This window comes from Calypte anna, chromosome 2, assembly GCF_003957555.1.
Source record: "Calypte anna isolate BGI_N300 chromosome 2, bCalAnn1_v1.p, whole genome shotgun sequence".
In the NCBI taxonomy this organism is placed as follows: Eukaryota; Metazoa; Chordata; class Aves; order Apodiformes; family Trochilidae; genus Calypte; species Calypte anna.
This window is the reverse complement of record NC_044245.1, coordinates 36,737,430-36,759,406: the sequence shown is the minus strand read 5'-3', so window position 1 is coordinate 36,759,406 and position 21,977 is coordinate 36,737,430. Positions and strand designations below refer to the sequence as shown.

Here is a 21,977-nt window from a genome sequence, read left to right as displayed (position 1 = left end):
TTTTGAGTGTATCTGCACTGTTTGTTGAAATAAAGGTTTGTTTACATTTAATCTCCATGTATTAATGGTGAAACTACTTAAGAATTTTGATCCCTCACTCTGAGTCAGATGGCAGTGGGTCAGACATCAATTGTGAGAGCCTGGAGGGGGGAGAGAAAACCCAACCAAACAAAAAAACAAACAAAAAAAGCCAAACCACCACCTTTTTGCAGATGAAGCGTTTGTGTGGTTTAGAAAGCTCTCCACAGCTTAATTAAATCCAGTGAAGAAATCACCAATTTGCATGTACTGTTTTTGCTTTGGTTTTCTCTCCCTTCCTGACCAGTTTCACGTAGATTAAAAAAAAAAGAAAAAGAAAAAAAAAAGAAAAAAAAGGCAGAAAAACCTCAACAACAACAAAAAAACCCCAAATGCTCCTTCCTGCACTACATAAACATTGGCAAGCTTTTAGGCTTGTCTTTCATGCTGAGCCTATTGGGCAAACTGGAGTGAGTTTGTAAGCTTTTCCAAGCGAGCCTGAAGGGGTTTGTTTGCCAGAGATTGACTCTCTGGTGAACAGATGTAGTTTAAACATACGTGCTTAAGAGGTATCTTTTTTTATCATGGTTTCTTGCTATACGTTAGAGCACAAATCAACAGACGCAGTCTTAAAGCATTTATCTGTTGTCAAGAGTAAATCTTCTTAGACTACAGCATGCCTGGTGCACCTTAGCAGGTTAGGAGGTTTCCATAAGTCTAGAGGGCAGTGGTTATAGAGGCATTAACATTGTAGGACTAATTGGAGTTCCTGGGTGCCCTGTTAAAATAACCCTTGTCATCATTTATGCTAAAGATGATACCCCTCTGGCAGGCTGCCACAAGACAGCTCTGTACATCTGCTTTTAACCCTTTTGCTTTCTGACATTAAGAGATCACAACCTGTGCTGCTGGAGATGGGGGCTTAAAGCCACAGGTCTGAGGTCATTGTGTCATCCCTGCCCGTCTGGGAATCTGAGAGGGATTTTTGCAAAGTCTGGGAATCTGATTGCTGGGAGGGACTTTGTCCCTAAAACAGCTTTGGGTCATTTGTTACTTTTCTATGTCTTGTCAAAAGAGAGGGTTTCCTTACCAGAAAAGTCAAAAGGAAAGAAAAAAAAGGTTATCTGCTTACTATTTTGTGCCGTATAAGGAAGGTTTTGTTGTATGATGCTACAAAACTGGAAATTAGTAATTACTTTCAGGCATAACAAAATAGCAATGAATACAAGGAATGTGCAGTGTGAAGTGCAGCAATGTAACAACAACAACGACAACACAAAAAAGCCTGAACCGCAGGTACACTTCTTAAAACAGCATTGAATTAATGATTTGTTTCTTAAAGCTGCGAGTGAAAGTAGTGCTCAAGTGCACTCGGTGAATGAAGCTCGAATTAGTGTTAACTTTTGCCTTGTTTCCTTGTGTATGCTTTTCGGAGCGAGTGTATAACGTGCAAGGTGATTTGTTGTTGATATTGAAGGCAATTAAATATTTTTGGCAGGACTAAGAAAGTTTTAATGTTAATGAACAAAATTATGTAGCTGGGACTAAAATGGCTCACACTGAAGACATCTGCAGTATGTATTTAGGTTCTCCTGCTGCCTGCTACTCACAACAAATCAGGCAGGACTGGGAGAATCAACTCTTCACTCAACCTTGTTATTTCTATAGAAGGTAATTCTTTAATCTGTATCTGATCAAGCAAGGTGAATTTGCATTTCGGCTTTTCAGAGAGATGTATGTTTTGTAGAACTTTCTTGTTTTTCGGGGGGGAGGGTGAGGGGAAAGTACTCAGGCAGTATGTTTATCAAATATTTGTGATGATTCTTGATGCCTCCTCTGCCTGTTCGTGCAGGTTTTATTTACATAACGCTGTATAGACCCACCTACTCTACTATAACTCAAGTTTAATACATTAAATGTATTTTTTTTTCCTAATAGGAAGTATGCTTCCAGTTTTCTGTGTAGTGGAACATTATGAAAATGCCATTGAGTATGATTCTAAGGAGGAGCATGCAGAATTTGTGTTGGTAAGAAAGGATATGCTTTTCAACCAACTGATTGAAATGGCATTGCTGTCACTTGGATATTCTCACAGCTCTGCTGCCCAAGCAAAAGGTAAATAAGATTATAAAATTGAACGATAAATTATGTTTGTTTGTGGGGTCTTAGAGGAGGGGCAGTACTTATTTCAGGAATGCAGTGCAGGTTTTACTACTTCAACTTCTTGCAGATTTTTTTTTTAATCTCCAATGTATTTCTGTTTAGTTAGTGAATGTTTTGTTTATGAGGAATGTAGAGGTAGATTTTTTAATTTTTTAATTTTTTTGTTTAAAGAAAAAAAAATACTTCAACTGAATCATTAGTATGCTTATTGACCTTAATAATCTGCTCCACTGAGGATCCACAGGGAAGTGTAAAGCATATTTGAGCAGATGGACTGTTGAGAGTCAACTTGCATTTATGACTGAATACCCAGCTCTGTTTCTTTTATTTTATTCCTGATGGTTTTATAGACTGCAAAGTATTTTTTTTCTCAGTCCTTGCATTGCAAAATCCTTTCTAATTTAAGAGGAATGCTAACTATTTTGTCCTATTAAATTCAAGGGAACTTAGGAAAATACACTTCTCTACATATTAAGAAAATCTCTACTGTAAAGCATTTGTATAATTTAATAACATAGATAAAGCAGCATATCCTTGGTGGTGTGTGGGTGGGGTTTTTTTGCGGGGGGGTGTTCTTTTGTTTTGCCAGATTGAAGAGGCTAGAAACAAAGGTGGTGGTCTTGTTAAAATCAGATATTTCTTTTGCCTCTAGGAATTAACAGGTAAATTACTTTTTTTTTTTTTCAATTTTTCCTGTTCTTCTTGCCCACTTCCCCTCCCTTCAAAAATTAAAAATCCTGCAGGGCTCATCCAGGTCGGGAAGTGGAATCCAGTTCCACTCTCCTATGTGACAGATGCCCCTGATGCTACAGTAGCAGACATGCTGCAAGACGTGTATCATGTGGTCACACTGAAAATCCAGTTACACAGGTAAGTTGCATACCAGTTCTGGGACGTGAACTGTTACTTGTCTGCTCTTACTGTTAATACTGCTTCTCTTTAATTCCCCCTGTGCTGTGTGCTCAAAGTACAAAGGCTAATCTAAATTCCTTTTTGGTTACTCTAATTCTTCTTTAACTTACAGTATACTATTGCAGAAAACTTTTATAGCTCTGATACATAGATTTTCTTTGGATATCTCATTAAAACTATATTGCATTTTAGTCAATTAAATGATGCATTACAAGAAGGCATTTTACATAAAGTTTACTTAAGAGAAAAATATTTTTGCATATCATGAACAGTACCATCTGTGTGCATTTCGTAAAAGAATGACTTGCTCACACTTAGTGTTGCTGTCTAGATTCTTAAATTTCATGGTAACAAAAAAGAAAAACCGCTTAATATATTAACGCTTTTCATGATCAGTCGTGAGAAAGCATTACACCTTAAATTGTTTTACCAAGCGCATCAGAGCAGGAAGGTAGAAGTAACATGAAAAAATAGTCGCCACATGCAGCTGATGTATAATTCATGCATCAATACAGCAGATGTGTTGTATAAAGTAATTAACTAATCGGAACAATCAGGAGACCGAGAGCAATCTCCAGATGCATCTGCTTGATGCGCAAAATGAAATCTGTCTGTCTTAAAGGAATGTTCTGCAGCAGGATGCAATCTTATAATAATCCCTTTTCTAATCTGTGTTTCAAATAGTTGCCCTAAACTAGAAGACTTGCCTCCTGAACAATGGTCTCACACAACAGTAAGAAATGCTCTGAAGGACTTACTGAAGGATATGAACCAGAGTTCATTGGCCAAGGAATGTCCCCTTTCACAGGTACTTAGCATAACATGTAATAAATAATAAAGCACTATAGGCAACGCTGATGTGAGATTTGAGATTTCTACAGACTGTAGCAAGTAGTACCCGTTGAGTGAATCTGCCAAAAATGCAAATTCATTTGACCACTTCATGATCTTTATAAATATGCCTGATTCATTTTGAACGTAGTCTTACAACGTTTCCCATGGGGAGTCGTGAAAGGTTGTTTACACCACACTAAAACTGTCTCGCAGCAAACTGGATTTTAACTGGTTTTTGTCTTCAGTTTTTGAGCTGCTTTGATGCAACTACTTTTTTCAAGCACATGTGTTCAAGATGTTAAAAGGCTCTTTACTTACTGCTGTCAAAAGTACCATTGAATCTGAATGCTTGTTAGATAACCTACAGTAGTTTTAAATGCTAATTCATAAAATGAGACAGTCTTTGGCATGCTATATGAGAAGGGAATAAAGAATAAAGCTCTTTGGATGATGTGTTGTTGTTGCAAACAACCAAAGGAAAATCAGTCAGTTATTAGTTCTAATCAAAATATACCTAAACAAAAATGAAACCTCAATTTATGCATTACTAAGTATTGAACTGGTGCCTTTCTCAAGCCTTAGAAGCATTGTTCTTTTTTGCCATTCTTTTTGTCTTTCTTTTGTCAATTTATGTGAAGGCGCAACTTGTTTTTGAATGCAACACAGAGCCAATGATGCTGTGGTAGGAACGTCATCTTTATTTTTACCTTTTAAATTTGAAAATATGTTGTGGTGCAGTGGAGACAAATTCAGTGTATGAATAAATGATGCTGGCTGTGCTAGGGAGGAGAAGAAAAGGAAATCAAGGAAGTAAAGGTATTTTTATGGGGATTTTATTTCTCTTGCTCAGAATATTGGAGTCTTTGTCTCTGAAAGACTTCAGTTAATCTATAGAGGACTACTCTCTTTCTCTGTATGTCTTTCCAGCGGATATATTAGCAGACTGTTTTCCCATCACTTTCTTTCCCCTATGGTTAGATTCTTTTCAGTGATGTGGCTCCAATATAGGAAGTTTTGAAGTGGAAATAATCAAAATTATCTTCACTGGTTGCAAACCATTCCAGTAATATGTCTGTGAAGTTATCTTGTAAGTACCTACTGTAAAAGCACGTGAGCGAGCTTTTGCACTGCTGGCTTATGGAGGCCGCAGATAATTGGGGATTTTTCACCATTTTAATCTAATCATGCTAGTTTTTACTTGGTACTCATTGAGAGCAAGTACATTCTACTGGGATGGAATATTTTGTGTTTATTTGGATGTTACATTTTACATAGCAGCTTATGTGTATATGTAGATGATGCAATGGTAAAGCAGGAAAGATGTTTTTAAAAGGAATACTTCACTAGGGACACTGCCATGGTACTATAGGCATTTCAGTAAATACACTCTTTCAAAAAGTTATTTTTTTTAAACTATAATGAATTTTTATGTACCAGTTTTAATGAACAAAGAACATCATGCCTAATAACAGCTCTTGAGATGACCAATGCCTCAGATTACAGATTTGGGATTACAGAACTCTGATTTGGGATGGTTCATTTACTGTTTTGCTCTTCTTTATTTCAAAGGAATATACTTACAGCAGCTTCTTTTTGTTGTTAAAAGCATGTTTATTTCTGCTATCTTCTCTGTCTTCACCTGTGCGTCAGTAGTTGGGCTGCAAGAATTTAAGTAACTTCTGCTTTTCTTTGGAGACCAGATCACATTAAGTTTAACATACATTTATTTATTCTTAACTCTTGGAAAATCAAGCTGTTACAGGGGTAGACCAAGAGCCCACCAGTTAGTGTGCATCTTTACATTTCCCTCTGGGAACTTGAGGGAGGACATGTTGATCTGACGGTGTCCTTTTCACATGAATAAATTGATCTGAATGCTTCCCATATTTGCCTAATAACTCATCACATATTGCTCCTATGGAAAGGACAGTGATTTAAGAGAGTCTGCATTTTATTAACACAGCAAAGTTAGGGAATTGCCCCACAGCAGCGTGCTGCTGCAGCGGAGGTGAAAAGTAAGAGCAAGGCAGAGTTTGGGAGGCGAATTTTCCTGAGAGGGTCTATCAAAAGATCAGCATGGGAAATTCTTCTGAGAGCAGAGGAGTTGTCTCTCCTGTTATGTACTTCCACAGGCATAGGTAATGCCATATGAAGTGCTTCATCACAAATGCAAACTAATGCAGTGACACTGTACCATAACTTATTAACACTGTTATGGATATAATTTATTAACCACAGAAAAATGACTCAAAGTGGAAACGAGAGTAGATATCATTTTCTGTCACTGTCATTAGCAACACTCTGTTTTGTGTAGGTATGGGAGGGTTTGTTGTAAAGTATTTAAGTTGCTGTGCTCAATGCGTGGCATCTCCGAAGTCCCATCTAGGCATGGAAAACTGAGAATCATCATTCTCACTTAGAATTTACTATATTTCTTCATTAATCTTGCATTTCATGTATTTAAAAATTGCTCATATTTATTCAGAATTCTGATATTCTATGTACTGAAAAAAACCCCTAAGCAGTTTATTTTTATAGCGTGGATACATTTAATCATTTAATAGCTTGAAAATATGTGAGCGAACAAACCTTGAGATCAAGTTTGTCTTTATAGAGTTTTGAAAACTTAACAGCATTATCTGCTTGATTGGGTTTTCTTTTTTTTTTTTTCCATTTATTTCTTGTCCAGCTAAAACCTTTGGGTGTTATAGGTATGATCTCTTCTTGCCCTTCTCTGCGGACTGAGGACTCTTGGTCTCATTAGGAGAGTGCTCAGGGTAGACCAGCGCAAGTGCATGGCTCTGACTTGCCATATAATTGCAATCATCCATCCAGAGATTTAGTTTCAAATTTTCAGTATCAAGCAGGCAAGGTAAAAGGACAGTGTAAATTTTGCATGGAAAAGCCAAGCCTGTTCTGAATTATGCACTGCAGTATGCATTTCCATGCTTTACCTTGGGCTTGGAGATTTTATGGCTAGAGACTAGCAGCGTGCTAAGATGCTGCCTTGAAGACTCCTTGTGTTTGATACGCATGGCTCGCCTCATTTCTACCTCCTCTCCAAACATCTTTCGATGGGGAAGGCAACTTGGAATTTAATCTAGGGCTCAATTTTGGGCTGTGTTGTGCATTCCATTAAATTGGTGCACCTTGTGAGTGGCCTAGATCTCATTTCCTTGCTGTTTTGGCTCTTCAGTCTCCAGAGGGTTGTAAAGAAATTGTTCTACCATCAATTCTTATTTCCAACTCCTTGCACAGAAGCTCTACTCTACCTCAGTCTGTTGGGAGCTGCTCTAAAGTGATCATGCAGGCAGGCCTGTTCCGTTCATTTACTTAATGTTAGTTCTCCCATTTCTCTGCTCATCCTTAGTCCTAGCTTCGTTTTAGTAGTTTTGCTTTGTTTTGGTCTTTAACGCAAAAGTCGTATTACTTTCACAGTTAAAATAACTGAAATACTACAGACCGTATTTACACTGATATTAATAAAGGGTGTTTTTCAGATTTTTTTTTCCTCAATTGAATTATTGCCTCTTGCTCTCTGTGTACATATATGTAGTTGGATAAGCTTTTACGGGGGAGAGAAGAGCAACCTGGGCCTGAGAGAAGTCTGAAAATAAAAGTCCTTTGATAATTCTAGAACAAACTCACTGTGTGCTTTTGAGCATTTAGACGTACCCCTCATCTTGAGTTCCTCTAACCTTTTCCATGAGAGGAAGATAACAATCAACTACCAAACTAGAAGATTGTAGAGATTAATTAGAATCTGAGTGCTGCTTTGAAAATATGGCAGTGATCAAATGACATTGACTTTTCTACTGCTATTATCTCAGCTGATTTTTTTTTTCTACAAAAAAGATTTTCCAAATGATTGTTATTAGTATTTGCAAAAAAGCTCCGCAAAAGCAGTTCAGAAGCCAGGTATTCTTTCCCCCATAGTATCATGAAATGTAAAGGTAATTTTTTTTTTGTTTCTTTGTGTGTGGGTTTTTTGTTTGTTTTGTTTTGTTTCTTGTGTGTGGGGGGGGGTGTTTAAATTTCCTTTGCTCATCTTTTGAAACTGCTTGTATCTAGCCTGGTTCTCGGGCCAACTACTAGTGCACTACAGATGAGAAATTCCAGACCTGATGTATAGTTAGTAGAATCTCAAATCTTGTGGTTTATTATTTTGTTAAATATTTTGTAGAGAACGTGTAATATTTCCACAGAATCTATTCAGAAGCTGGGATACTTACAGATATAGTCATGTACAGATGTTGCGTTACTATCTTAGTTTTTTCTGAAGGTACTTATGTGTGCTGCCCCTTCCATGTCCCTGTGCTTTTAATGGTTCTTATATGTTTTTAATATGTTTTTATAAGTTTTTAATGTTTTAATAATTTTAATATGTTTTACATAATTTGCTCTTGATGATAAGGAATGGCATTTTTTTAATTATAGAGATATACGCTTGCATTCCATGGAAAGAAATACACAGAACAATACGGAATTCTGAATAGTTTTACACTTGTGATAAATACAGATATCCTGACTACATTTTGATGATACTATAGGGAATGTTTGCTTGCACATGACATGGGCGTGATATAGGTCATATACTTCCTTTTTTGTTCAAATATCCTTCCCTAAATATGCATGTTGCTTTATGCAGGCATTGTTCAGGCTTTATGTGTCATGACAGAAATGCCAAACAGAGATCTTGCTTGGAACATCAGCGTTTCTCAGTTACCTGCTCTAAAGGCACCTGGCCATCAAAGTAAATAAGCAGCATAATAGAAATCTTTCAGCATTTCCTCTCTGTTCTTCTGACCACCCAACCCCAGCCAGCCCCCTCTCCAAAATCCCAACCAAAAAAAGTTGTGTTTGCTAAAATTAAAATTTCCAGACTTATAAATAACTAAGGAATGAGCTATTAAGAGGTGCCAAAAATGCATATGTTTTATGAGCAATTTTAAATTAATGCTTTAGAAAACTGAAAGGTGTTTTTTTTTCCTTCCCTTTTCAATTTTACCTGCCTAGACCTGAGATCAAGTGCTTGGATTTATTTGTTGCTTGTGATTCTCTTCTCTTCCTTCTCCTCCCCTTGCCCAATAATTAATAACCTGAGTAAGGAATGCAGCTCATTTTTCTACTTTAGAAGTTATTATACTTTAGATTTTAAAGATGACATTAATTATTTTGGGGAAGTAAATCCTTGAGGGCTTGGGCTCAGGTTTTGGCAGGCAGAGCCTTTCAACCCACCCCTCAGTTGCTCAAGAGCGTTCACTTGGATGTCTCTGTGAGCCGATGTGGTATCTGGATTTTTAAAACATTTTCATTAACTATAACATTAACTATTAGGATTTGTGCCCCTGATTTTTAGTTATCCATATAGAAGGGGCAGTGCAGAGCTGTAGACATGTAGGTAGAGCTGTGTGTCTGTATGGACATTTGTAGGGTACTCAACCTTTGAATTGCATGATCTTTTGGTCAGTGATTTATTTTCTTTAGATGCATCTAAGCACTCTTGCTATTCAAGCTATGTCAGTCTACAGCTGTTTTATATGAGCAGCGCTCTATAGAAGGAGAAAGTTAATTTCCAGCCTAAGAAATTCTGTGACTCTGGGGTGAATTAACTCTGATGAGGCCAGAGTCTCATTCTAAAACAGTTAAGGGAACTGGACTTACCATGGGAAGGTGGGGGAAGACATACCTTGTTTCTTAAAGAAACAGTTTCTGACTTAAGAGGACTCTGTAAGGTGTCAGCGTGTCCCTTAGCATCTGTGCTGTCATGAGGTCTTGGGTTTCTGCTTCTAAAAAAGTAGACAAGAGGCCAACAGGGATGGCACTAGTGTTGATCATATTTATTTATTTTTACCTCCCTAAATTCATCTGTCTGGAGATATAAGCAGCCATCTTCTGCCAAGCTTTCCTGTGAGCAGAGTACAAGAATCTTGCTTTTGAATGGAATTATGTTTTTTGGGCCCATCCTCCCACTTCATGTGCTAACCTCTTAGGATTGCAATTTTGAGAACTGTGTCATGTGAATGATTATCTGGATCATATGGGCATCAGGTTTTAGGGAAGTGACAGAAGAAAAAGGAACACCACTTTTTCTTCTGATTTTTCCCTCTAAAATGTGTATGTGGTGTAGAACTGAGACCTATCTGACTTCTGTTTTCACTCAGTGGTCCTGAGAATGGTATAGTGTAGCTATCATTTAAAATATTTGCGGCAGTGGTGTTCTTTTTATTTATATATATATATATATGTATATATACATATATATAGACATGCTTTTGCTTTTTGCATTTAGTGGTGAAAAGGCAGTCAAGTAATGCAGCGCTACAAAATTTGTATTCATTCATTCATGTTTCTCACATACTTCTTAACGCAGTCATGGCCAAGTGAGAACCCTGATTATTTTCTTCCATAACTTTATTAGAGGGTTAACAAGACACTCCTCCAGTTTTCTTTAAGCAAGATTGCAAATAAGTCTTTTCTTTTTTTTTTTTTTTTTTTTTTTTGTTCTTATTGGCAAATTGTTGGCTGTAGAGTACTGCACCAAGTATAAACAACACGAGAGATTCTTTAGCATAACATGAGAGAGCCTTTAGTCGCTTTGCTCCCTAGCTTTGGAACTCATTGCCAATTGAAGTAAGGAAAGCTCTGGCTGTTGGGACTTTTAAATCTAGACTTAAAAGTTATTTGTTCTGTTTAGCATTTTTTAAATGATTCTATTAGGAATTGTATGTGCTTCAGTTTTAATTTTAACTCATAATGATTGTAAAGCACCCTGGGATGCTTGCATGAAGGGCGCTACAGAAACCCAAGATTGTATTGTACTGGGTTGTAATGTATTGTATTATTACATGGTGCTGGAGTTGGACCACGGACAATTCATATAGAAAGCATTTGAGTACTTAGCTAAAGATAAGGAGTGTGGGTGTGGGGGTACTGTCTCTTCTTGCTTCTTTTTCCCCTTTTCTGTCAGTTATTTTATTAAACTAAATTAACATGGCAGTTATTCCCTAAGAAATGCCAGCATAATTTACTGCTGCAAAGGGGCTCAAAATGTAAACCAGATGATAAACTAAAAATAAAAAAGTCCACATTAAGATTTAATTGCACTTCCCTTTCTATATTACGTTCTTATGTAAAATACATTACAAAACAGTACTTTGCTTATCACTTCCTTCATTTTTTTCATTAACAATAAAGAAATATATTGTCTCTGTTTCAGTAATGTCACTTGACAGTTAATCCCTTAACTTGACGTACATGTCTTTAAGATTTTTTTTTTTTTTTTTTTTTTTTTATAAGGAACATGATAGCACTGACTAGAGCCAAGTATTGCACAACCATGTGATTTGCAAGTTTCCCAGCTCGCAGCTTTGCCAGTGCAGGTCAATTCACACCTGCCACACTTATGCCATTCTGGTCCTCATGTTGCTTTTCTTTGGTGATTGTCAGAGGTAGGGAGAGTTGTGCGTGCGGCTCCTTCCTTCCCCCCACTCCCCTCCCAGCTCCAAATGTGTGGTAAACCTTGTGCATTGGAAGTGTCTGCTCAGGAATTAAATGGAGTTTAATTTCTGTCCATTAGGAAGCTGCTATCCACATTGCCAATTAAGCCTTCTATTTAAAGGGCGAGGAGATACGTATGTCTACATCTTAATCACTGCTGCAACTGGTTTGCAGAGACCTTCCCTGGCTGGTTCAGTTATTACTAGCAGTGGTGGGAGGCACAGAGATCAGAGCAGTTATAAAACCTACCCAAAAGCTGAGCAAATTCTGTAGGTGCTGCAGCGTCACTGTCAGCAGATTTAAAGATGAGGTATGTCTGTGTTAGGGGAAGCAGACAGGGTCCCCTGCAGGGATGTAGGCATAAAGATGCGTCTGGAGAGAATTACTTGAATTGGTAATCTTTTACCTGACAGGAATGAAAGCAAAGCAGGACCCACTTATTGAGAGGCAATGCTAAGAGACCAGCACCTTCTCACCGTGTCGGACCAGACTCCTTGCAGGTCTTGGCTCTAATCATAACTTAGAAGACAAGTATTTCTTAAACAGACCCTAAGCAAAACCCTGAAAGCTTGCTACCTTCCCACATTTTTTCCTTTTTAATTAATAATTATGCTCTTCCTTTTTATTTCCAAGAAACATGTTAGGAAAACCTAAGGCAAGGGTGAGTGAGCTTTGCCTCTCTTTCCTTGGACACTTCTTTAAGAACAGCACATATAGTATCAGATTCCCCTGATGCCTTGCAGCAGTGATCAGAGGACAGGTTTTTCAGGACAGCAGCAGCCTCAGACCTGCCTCACTCCAAGCCATGGAATAAACTACTCAAGAGGGAAAACGTCTGTTCCCCAGGGGCAGGAGCACATGAAAGGTACTCCTTATATACACCTGTCTCTTAATTATTCTTATTTTATTATTTAAGTACTAAGATTTCCTACACTGAGAGTTGCATTTCTTTTGTAAGCTTGTGCCAGAAAAGCAGGGAAACTGCTCTAAAGCATAACCTGTGCTTGACTATGCCACGTTTCTAAAAGATCTGATACTTTTCAGTAATCTGTCATGGAGGAGAAGGATGAGTTTTGTGATGATGAAAAACTGAGGCACATGCAGAAGACATTAGGGTCAGTGGCCTTTCTAGAGGCAGAGAGATTTCAGGTCTCTAAGTTTCTCACGTGTGCTTGTATTTAAATCAGTGTATCTGGCCTCTCTCAGACTTGGAAGGTTTGGTTTTTTTAAAAAACAAAATATTTGCATGCATACATATATATACATATATACGCACATATATACGTCATAATATAATCCCACTAAAATATACTCACCAGCTAGTGTGTCCCCAAGCTCTTAAAGCTGTGCTCCCTGTTCTGCAGTTTTGTAAGGAGGGGCTTTGTGTGCTAAAGCTAATCTAGTGACTTTTTATTTAATTTATTTTGAGGGCTAACCAAGAACAATTTTTGAATAAGTAGACCCTCAAAGCACATGTGCATATTCCTCATGGAAATCTAGCTGGAACATTTCTCTTTTGAGATCCCTCCATTGGTTTTTGCATCTTTTTATGAATTCTTCAGTCTGTACTTTTCACAAACTCTTGTCAGTGCAGGGCAGCAGCACTGAGGAGAAATTGGTACCTTGTCTCAAATAGTTGCTTAAAGTGCCACCTTTATGTGATTTGACTTAGCAGAAGTTAAGAATCCAAGAAGTTAAGAAAGCAAATTTTATGCTTTCTTCTGGCAAAGCAACATTTTTCTTCAGTCAGAAAGAAGTTTATTGATGTGCATGTTTTAGCAGCATAAATATCCTCATAGAATTTGGGTCTATATGATCAAGAGTAATCAGAAGTACAGGTGGCTCATAAAGAGGCACATAGCCTGAAACAATAAATCTGACAACCATTTAAACAAAGGATAGGCAGAGGATGTTATATTTGGCACTAGACTGGTATTTAAGCAAGGAATCAGAGGCATGAGAGATGCACTGTCTAGGAGTGGAAATCAATGAAGTTCAAACTAAAAGCCAGCCATATATTGTAAAAACAACAACAACAAAACTATCTAGTGGAAGAAATTACCATGGGATGTGGTGAAAGATTCAGCACAAGAAGTCTTCAGATCAATATCAGATGTTTGCCCTAGCCCAGCCGCAGGTAACTTGGCTGAATTCAGAAATTGCTAGGTGAACATCTAGGGTCTCTTTTTATGTGGAGTCCAAATAGATGCTCAAAATGGTCCTTTTTGGTTTAAAAATCTGCAAAAAAACCTTGTGTATGAAATGAGATCAAAGAAAGGGTTTATCCTAAACACCAAAAGAAATTCAGCAAGGCAACTGTTAGTGCTACTGAGTCTGATGACTTCTTGTCTGGACATTGTGCCTTAGGGCTCAACTTCATGCCAGACATCTGATGCTTTGCTTTAGCAGAACAGTGGAATCTGAGAAGAGAGTTGCTGAAAATCATGTCTATTTCCCAGCAAGGAAATCTTCCTTATAGCAGATAATGCTAAGCAATTTTGAAAAGCCTTTTGCAAAAAACAGAGTGGAAAACAACCATTGTGATTGGTTGAAGATGGAGCAATCACCAATGTCACTATCAGGAGAGTGTATATACTTGATTTTTGTGGAAAGTTTAATGCATTAATACATCTAAAATATCCCCTATGACACAAAGCATTTGCATTAGGATAGCATTTGGAAGTGTGTGCATTGTGAAACAAGTCAGAAGTATTCTGACCTGGCTGCTACAGATTGACTGGAAATAAAAGCAATCCACCCGAGAGAAAGGTTGAAGGTGTCTCTTACTCCAGATTTTTGACAGATCACTCTGTGAGATCTTTGAGGCCCCACCTATTCCAGCCTTCATTCCTGTACAAGAAATGCTGGTTTGCCCTGTCTACATTTGTTGCTCACGATCTGGATTGTCCTCCTCGGCTCCAGCTCCCTCTAATATTGTTCCTTGTGTCCCGAGAAGAAGAGGTGAACGTAGGCATTCAAGCTTCATGTTGTGCTTTTGCCCAGCCTAGGAGCAAGCAGCAGCCTGGAGAGGGGCTGAGGAACCTGTCTCTGTATTATGAGACTGGGAGAGATGAAGCTCACCCTGGAACAACAGCTCAGCTCTGGGTTTGACTTCATCCAGCAGAAATGAAGTGGGAGGTGTCCCTGCCTGTGCAGGAGGGTTGGAACCAGATAATCTTTAAGGTCCCTTCCAATCCAAACCATTCTATGATTCTATGAAATTCTGCCTGTGTGCCCCAAGATGGCTTTGTGCTATCAGGGCACTGAAGTGTAAGCAATGAGAAGGGCCCTTGAAAATGTGCATTCCCAGTTCAAGCTACCAGCAGTTTAAAATTAATCTATTTACTTTGTAGCAGCTTTTTCAAGCAGATTCCTGGCTGAAATGAATAATTCCTTACTTATGGACCTCCTTGATTTCATAGCTCTTCTGCCAAAGGCACAGACAGAATGAAAATCTCTAATTCAACCCTCAAAAGGTTGACCAATTTCATTCCATGAAGTAAGCCAAGAATTAACTTACTAATAATTATTATTTTATATTTTAACCACATTGATTTTAGAAAAGGTTTAGCCAGGACTTCTGCTACTAGGTACCTGCCATTTTACAAATAGTGTGTAGTAGAAGTCAGGATTCTTAAAAAGATTCATTTTAGATTTCTAATGATGAAGACAAAAATGTCTTATGTCTCCTTATAGGCTGATGTGACTTTCTTTTTCTTCAAGACTAAGGCACTATGCTATAAAGCTTGTAAAGCAGTTATGAAGTTCTTCAAAATTGAATTAACATTTCCCATCTATCTTTCTCACTTTTAACCTTTGTAGATATAAGACTAATGTCTTGGGAAGCAGCTTTTTATTTGAGCTTTATTTATATCTGTCAGTGGGAGATGCTCAGAAAACATTGGGAGAATGCTTCTTGTCATGCATCAATTGGGAATTTACATTACAAAATGGTAAAAATAGTGCAAGGATCAGTTCCTTCAGATGCCGAATCCTCATTTCTGATTTTCAAAATCTTCTCGTGTTGGGTATATTTCTATACATACATAAATATATGTATATGTATTTATATATTCATATATAGATATACACATAAGTATATATATAGATTATTTTTTCATTTTATATTTTCCCTCGTTGCATTCAATGTAGCTTTACATTTATGCTAATATATACATTTATAATACTTAAAGACAACATAAGGCAGAAAAGTAGAAGAAGATAGTTCAGCCTGTACAGAGATAGGAGAAAGGAGGAAAGACATGCTCATGTATTGGAAGAAAACCTTGCACCACCATTTTAGATCTGCCTTTAGGCAATTTTTAACTTCTGACCAGCAGTTTCCATGCAGATCCTTACTTCTCCTGACCCTGACAACAATATGGAGGTCAAATAGCCATCCAAGTGCAATGCCAAAGGCACAAACAAAACTACTTTTCTACTCTGTCCATCTGTGCGTTTTTACCTTATACTACATATTTACAGGACATATGACTATTACTGCATTTCTTGCTATAGTTCCAGGTAATGGACCAAGGAATTAAAAAGAAGAAAATCGTATGCAATTAAAGTGTCCATTTTATTATTCCTTGTCCGAAAAACAGCCAGAGGCTGGATATATTTAGTCTGCTTTTATTTGGAGTGGCAGGTGATGATTCTTTTCCATATCAGAACACTAGGACCAACATTTTGCCTTGGTTGAGTTTTTGCAGCACATGGGCTCTTTTGATTTCAGGATCATCTTGTGGTACCCAGTTGGGGCCTATATGTTCCCTTCTCTATTGAAAAATGGTAACATAAAGCCTTCTAGGAAATAAGCACTCTGAGAGTTCAGCTTGTGTTAAAAGTGATGCTTGTCATTGCTATGCAAATAAAAGCCACTGATAGTGGCTCGGATCAGGAAAACAAAGTTCTTCTGTCCTTTTTATGAACAAATGTCTCTTTCCTCATCTTTAGATTCTGTCCTGTTACTTTACCCCTATTCAGACCAGTTCTAAAGATAATGGCTCATAACTTTTTTTTTTTTTTTTTAAAGAAGTAATTTTAAAAAGAAGTCCAGCACAGGAACATGCTACCCTGCTGGTGTATAGTGATGTAAAATGGAGGATTTATGGAAGAGAAAATAGAATACTGCCTTATAAGTTTGGCTTTAAAAAATGGAGCCAGTAGTTTGACAGATTGTTCAGTAAATGTTCATTTTATTGAGAATTATAAAAAAGGTGCTTAATGCCTCTGTGCCATTAATATAATACATTAAAAGGTTACTGTCAAGATTAGTGTTTTAGCTCTGAAAATTGACTGTAGGGTTTATGGGTAGCACTGTTCATATTCTGCTTGGAAGACAAGTTATCTTCCACTTACCACTTGACGAAACCATTATGCTGTTAGAAGGCTTCGTACTGAAAAACTTGATAAATAGTAAAAGAGAAATAAAATCTCATTTGAAATCAAGGAGAATAGTTCCTGTCTGTCTTATAGACAGATCTAGCAGATGCAGGTTTGAATGTAAAACAGTTGTGAAAATAGCCTGTGTCAAACTAGTGCAAAATTAAACTTGTGGGGTGTTCTGTTTTCAGTGTCTGTTATTGTTGAAATACTCCATTTCAAAAGCATGCATTCCTTCCTACAGAAAAAAAAATAAGATTCCTTAGTTGAAATTAATTAGCATTCAGAAACCAGATAGCATGTTTTTGGGTATTCATGAGATCTCTGTTTGAAAAAATGTTTTTAACTTGTAGAAATGTGTTGCAACACACAGATGGGAAGAAAAAGAAAAAAAAAAATCTCTTTAGCAAGCACTGTGTGTAAAAGGAATATTACATTTTGCACGCTCCTGATTACCCTGTGTAAACAGTTTTTGACATCTGTCTTTATAGTTTTCGAAGAGAGGAAGACTTTGTTAAAAGAACCATTTTTATACAGCAGTCACCATTTCAGTCTTGCTTTACCTGTATTATGAAAGCAGATGGTCTGCATGTCTTTTGAATATTTATAACTATCAAAAACAATCTCTTGCTATTCACCCTTAGGCTTATGAGATGTCAGGACTGTTCTGGTTGAAAAAAAATCATCTTGGGTGTTTACAGAAAGAGGATTACATTAAGCTGAAATGACTATACATTTTCCAGTTTAATATTTGTCCATCAGCTGTTTAATCGTATTTAGATAATTGTGTAAATAAGTTGTTGCAGCCCTTGCCCCTTCTACTGAGCAGGCTTGAAGCTTTAAAAAACGATGAATGAGTTGCAAAAAAACGCTTGGATCTTTTTTGTTCCTAGTTAAACAACCTGGAAGGCCCAAATAAGTTTTGGTTACAATGCTCCTTTTGAGGGAAATGGGGAAATGTTTCGTTTGCAAAGGAATCCCTGATATCTAATTCAGCCGATTTGTTTTATGAAGCTGCTGCGTCTGTTACTCTCTGCTAAGTCTGTTAGTATGTATTTGTTCTGTGTAAATACTGCAGCCCAACTTCCCTTTCATGAGGCATGAAAACAACCTCATTCTGCCCATATAAAAATAATTTTAAGGTTATTTAGGGGAAGTTTTGGGACTGTGGGGGTTAAAAGCTTTTTGACTGGAAGCTGAGCAATCACTGATAACAGATTTTGCTGTGGTTGGTTGATTTGGCAGAAAAGCATGAACAGTTTTGGTTTAGATGATTGAATTAACCTGATTAACATTGTTTTTGTTGTTTTGCAAAAAAAAAAGGACAACCGAATACTTTTAGAGATGATGGAACAGTACTTCACCTGGTTGGAGAGAGCAGTGTCAGAGGCAATGACTCAGAAATGCCTCCCTTGTAGCACCCGCAGCCGTGGCTGCGGCAACCACCCGGCACGAAAGGCTCAGGTCCTTCCCGTGCTTTGCAGAACGCACCTTGCGTGGGATTCTGGCTCAAAACAAAAGGTGTCTGGTGCTGCAGTTTTATCAGGTTTTATGTGGTGGGCACATGAAAAGATTTCTGGCTGAGGATTCAGGTATTTCCTTAGGGAGTTCCTCAACAACTTGTCTGAGAAATGACAACGTCTGATTTTTGGATCTCTGGTGTTTAACCTTCCCGAGATAATGGGATTTGGTTCAAACTACGCTGGGTGAACCTCAGCTGAACTTCAGAATGAATTCTACCCCTACCTCCACACAGTTGTTGGATGCCTAATTATAATTAACTTATTTGGCTAAAAAAAGAGCACTTGGGCTGCAGCAGATGGTATCATTCCAGAATAGTGGGATTTCTGTGAAGGTGGCACCATTTCAGATGAGATCTCCTGATTCTCAGAACAAGTGATGCAGTTGGAGTGGGGGAGGGATGGAGAGAGGGGAAAGAGGGAAATTTGGGAACTTGAAGTCTTGCAACTTAATATCAAGGACAGAATACATTAATACGTCAGATTTGTGACCAGTTTTTGCATTCTGATGATTTGTGACATGTGAAAAGAAACCAGATTATGAGTGATGAATGTGATGCATTTCAGTATTTTTATGATTTATGTACATGAAAAGCATCTGCCTCAGCTTCACAGATAAGGAATGCCTACGTACACTAGTACATATGAATATGGTGTACTTTAAATAAAATAATTTTCATGTTGATTATTGATAAGTATAAGCCAAGACATGGGGAGCTCTTCACATCTAATGACCCAGGAAATAAAATACCTTCAATATGTCTCCAGTCTAGATCATAAATCTCTGAAGACCACTAACTCATAGGATTAATCTTCAGTTTCAGGCTCTAAGCATAGTGGGCATTTATATGTGTACATTGCCATTAAAAGATACAGGAATTCTACAGGAATTTCTATTGCAAAGTGCATTTCTCTGCACTGACGTGACTGCACGTTTGATGACACCATAATAAATAAAGCATAGAAACAATGAAATTCAATGTTGTCAAGTTATTTTCTGAGTTAACAAGGTAGTAATATTTTATCTGGCTTGTAAAACTTTGCCTTCAGTGAATTAGTAAATAAATCATTGATTCCTCATGATGAGGATTCTTAGCGTGGGTAATATCACTTGAATATCTGCATGAAGTGTTCTCAAAGAAAAAAGGATAATTTTCATTTTAAAATGCATTGATAATGTCTGCAGATTTTAGTGGTTGTTTTGTGGGGTTTTTTTTGTCTGCTTGGAAGAGCTGGAGTAAAATCCTAATACTAGCCATCAGAGCCTGAAATTCTCGTTGTATCAAAGAAGCTAAAATTTTTAGCAGTGTTATTTAAACAGACCTGTCTCCTATCTGCTTGTAAAATAAAGTAACTGCATTAATTTTATTCCTAAAGAAGCAGAGCATGTCACAAAGTGCCATGTCACTGGCATATCTTCTTTTTAAAATGACATGGAAGGGAGGACTAGGAAATCCTAGATAAACATCTTCATCAGTATTAAGCAATTTACTGGAATTACTATTGACATACATGTTGTCATACTTACTAAAGTTACTTGGGCAGGAGAAGACATCTGAAAGGGGCAAAGTAAAATGAGAGAAAACCATCCTGAAATTCTAAATGACGTTCACAACATATGTACAAGTTAACATGGGGTGGTGGCCTATTACATGTGCAGTTTCCCATTTTGCAGGTACAGATTTACAGGTTTTACATAGACAGTAACTGCATTCATGTGATGTACTAGTTCAGATCCAAAAGACTTTTAAAATCACACCATAGGTATCATGTGCCCGTGTTTAAAATGGTTTATTCTGTAAAAGATTTTAAACAACAATTTTGTAAGTATTAGACATTAATGATACTGCTACTATATTGAAAATTGAAATTGGGCTTACCTGAGCTTGATTCAGGTCATTCAGGCTAGAATTGCAGTAGTCTATTAAGATTTCATTCACCTTTCATACTACTGACAAAAGGCTTCTAGCTGATTTTAGAAATGCCAAATTAGTATCAAGGAATGGTAAGAATTTTGGTGATTCAGAGAAATATTAAAATAGCTGCCTAGTGAGTAGAGGGTATCCACATTTGGCATAAATAATGCTGCCTCCTTCTAGCAGTTCTGAGCCTCCAGAAATAGCTTGTTACTGAGTAATATGTTAGAAAATCGTTATAATGAATTTCACTAAGATCAATAATCAAGGCTTTTTGACTCAGAAGTTGAACGAACCTTATAAAAGAAGACTTGTAATATTTATTGCATTTTTACTCCAAACTTTTTTCCAGTGGTTATTGCAGTTTGTATAGCAAAGGCTTGGTGCTGTACATTGATTTTAAGACAGCACAATTGTAGTTAAATGTTACATACTGAATAATGAAGAAATATAGTAATCAGTGCTTTGTCTTCTTGACTGTCAATATTTTCTCAATACGCTGGACAATTCCTGTAGTTAAATTTAAAGTAACTGCTTTCTACATAGAAATCTAAGTGGTGGCAAAGTTCAGCCTATTGAAATTACATTTGCTAATTTTGTTATTCATACATCATATACTGAGCATAATTTTGAAGTCGGAGCATTTTACAAGGCTTAGTTTTAATTGATTTTGCAAAAGAACGTAAGGGAATTGAAAGTTTTATGCATTGTAAACTCTACTATTTTAAAATTGGTCAAAATTGAGCAGAAGGTAAATTTCTCACTATAACTATCTGATATCTTGAGAACCTTTGAGGAAAATTGTCTGTCATTCTCTGGTCTGTTTTACAGCTAATACTCAGTTACAGAATTAGATATGACAAGAAGAGATTTTCATAAGCCTGTTTTTGTGAATCACTTGAAATACCCTGTTTTGGAAAGTCAAGTCTGGGTTTGTTTTGGATTGTTTCATAGCTATTATTCTACTACATAAACCTCCTTATTTTATCCTACTAGTAAGTCATTCAGATAAACTTTAATCCTATGGTTTTCCAGGGTCTGTCCTCTGATGAGTGGTACAAAGGGATTGGACATGGGTAACTTGGGACATTGCTTGCATTTTTTGATTCAGTGTATTGTAAACTTGTGTGGCTGTGTGAAGGGTCAGTCACATTTAAAAGCAGAATAAAATGCACTTTCAAGATCAGCCTCTTCTGCCCAGAGTCTATCCCATTGCCTGATATTTCTTAATTAGTAACTTTGTCCTTTTCTTAATACATCTGCTCTTTTTGCTCCGATTTACAATATACCTCAGTTTGTTTTCATGCTTAAGTAATCACAGAACAGTCATGAGGTTGGTTTTTTTTTAAATTCTTTGCACAGTAAGATTAAAAATGCAATATGGTTCTTAAACTCTTCAAATATAATGGTTACAGCACTTGAAATAATTTGTGCTTTGACTTGGACTGCACTGTATTACAGATTTTTTTTATTCTCCCCTTTTCACACAGAGTATGATTTCTTCCATTGTGAACAGCACTTACTATGCAAATGTCTCAGCAGCAAAATGTCAGGAATTTGGAAGGTGGTATAAACATTTCAAGAAGGCAAAAGATATGATGGGTAAGCAAAAAAAAAAAAACAAGTTGCTGTGATGGTGGATACGTACTCTTTATGTGTCACATTGAGGTCTGTCACAGTCATATAAGAAGCCAGGTCCTTTCACCAGAAGTTTAGGATCCTTTTGATG

At 37.1% G+C, this 21,977-nt stretch overlaps 1 protein-coding gene across 4 annotated transcripts in view; it reads left to right on the top strand.

The window, feature by feature from the left end:
• SATB1 (SATB homeobox 1) overlaps positions 1–21,977 on the top strand; it is a 73,388-nt gene that overhangs the window by 6,163 nt on the left and 45,248 nt on the right. For all 4 annotated transcript variants that reach the window (XM_030445407.1, XM_030445405.1, XM_030445404.1 and 1 more), the window contains 4 exons: positions 1,957–2,133; positions 2,925–3,051; positions 3,778–3,901; positions 21,739–21,850. In XM_030445407.1, coding sequence (XP_030301267.1) covers positions 1,957–2,133; positions 2,925–3,051; positions 3,778–3,901; positions 21,739–21,850 — 540 coding nt within the window. The remainder of the gene's footprint in view (positions 1–1,956; positions 2,134–2,924; positions 3,052–3,777; positions 3,902–21,738; positions 21,851–21,977) is intronic.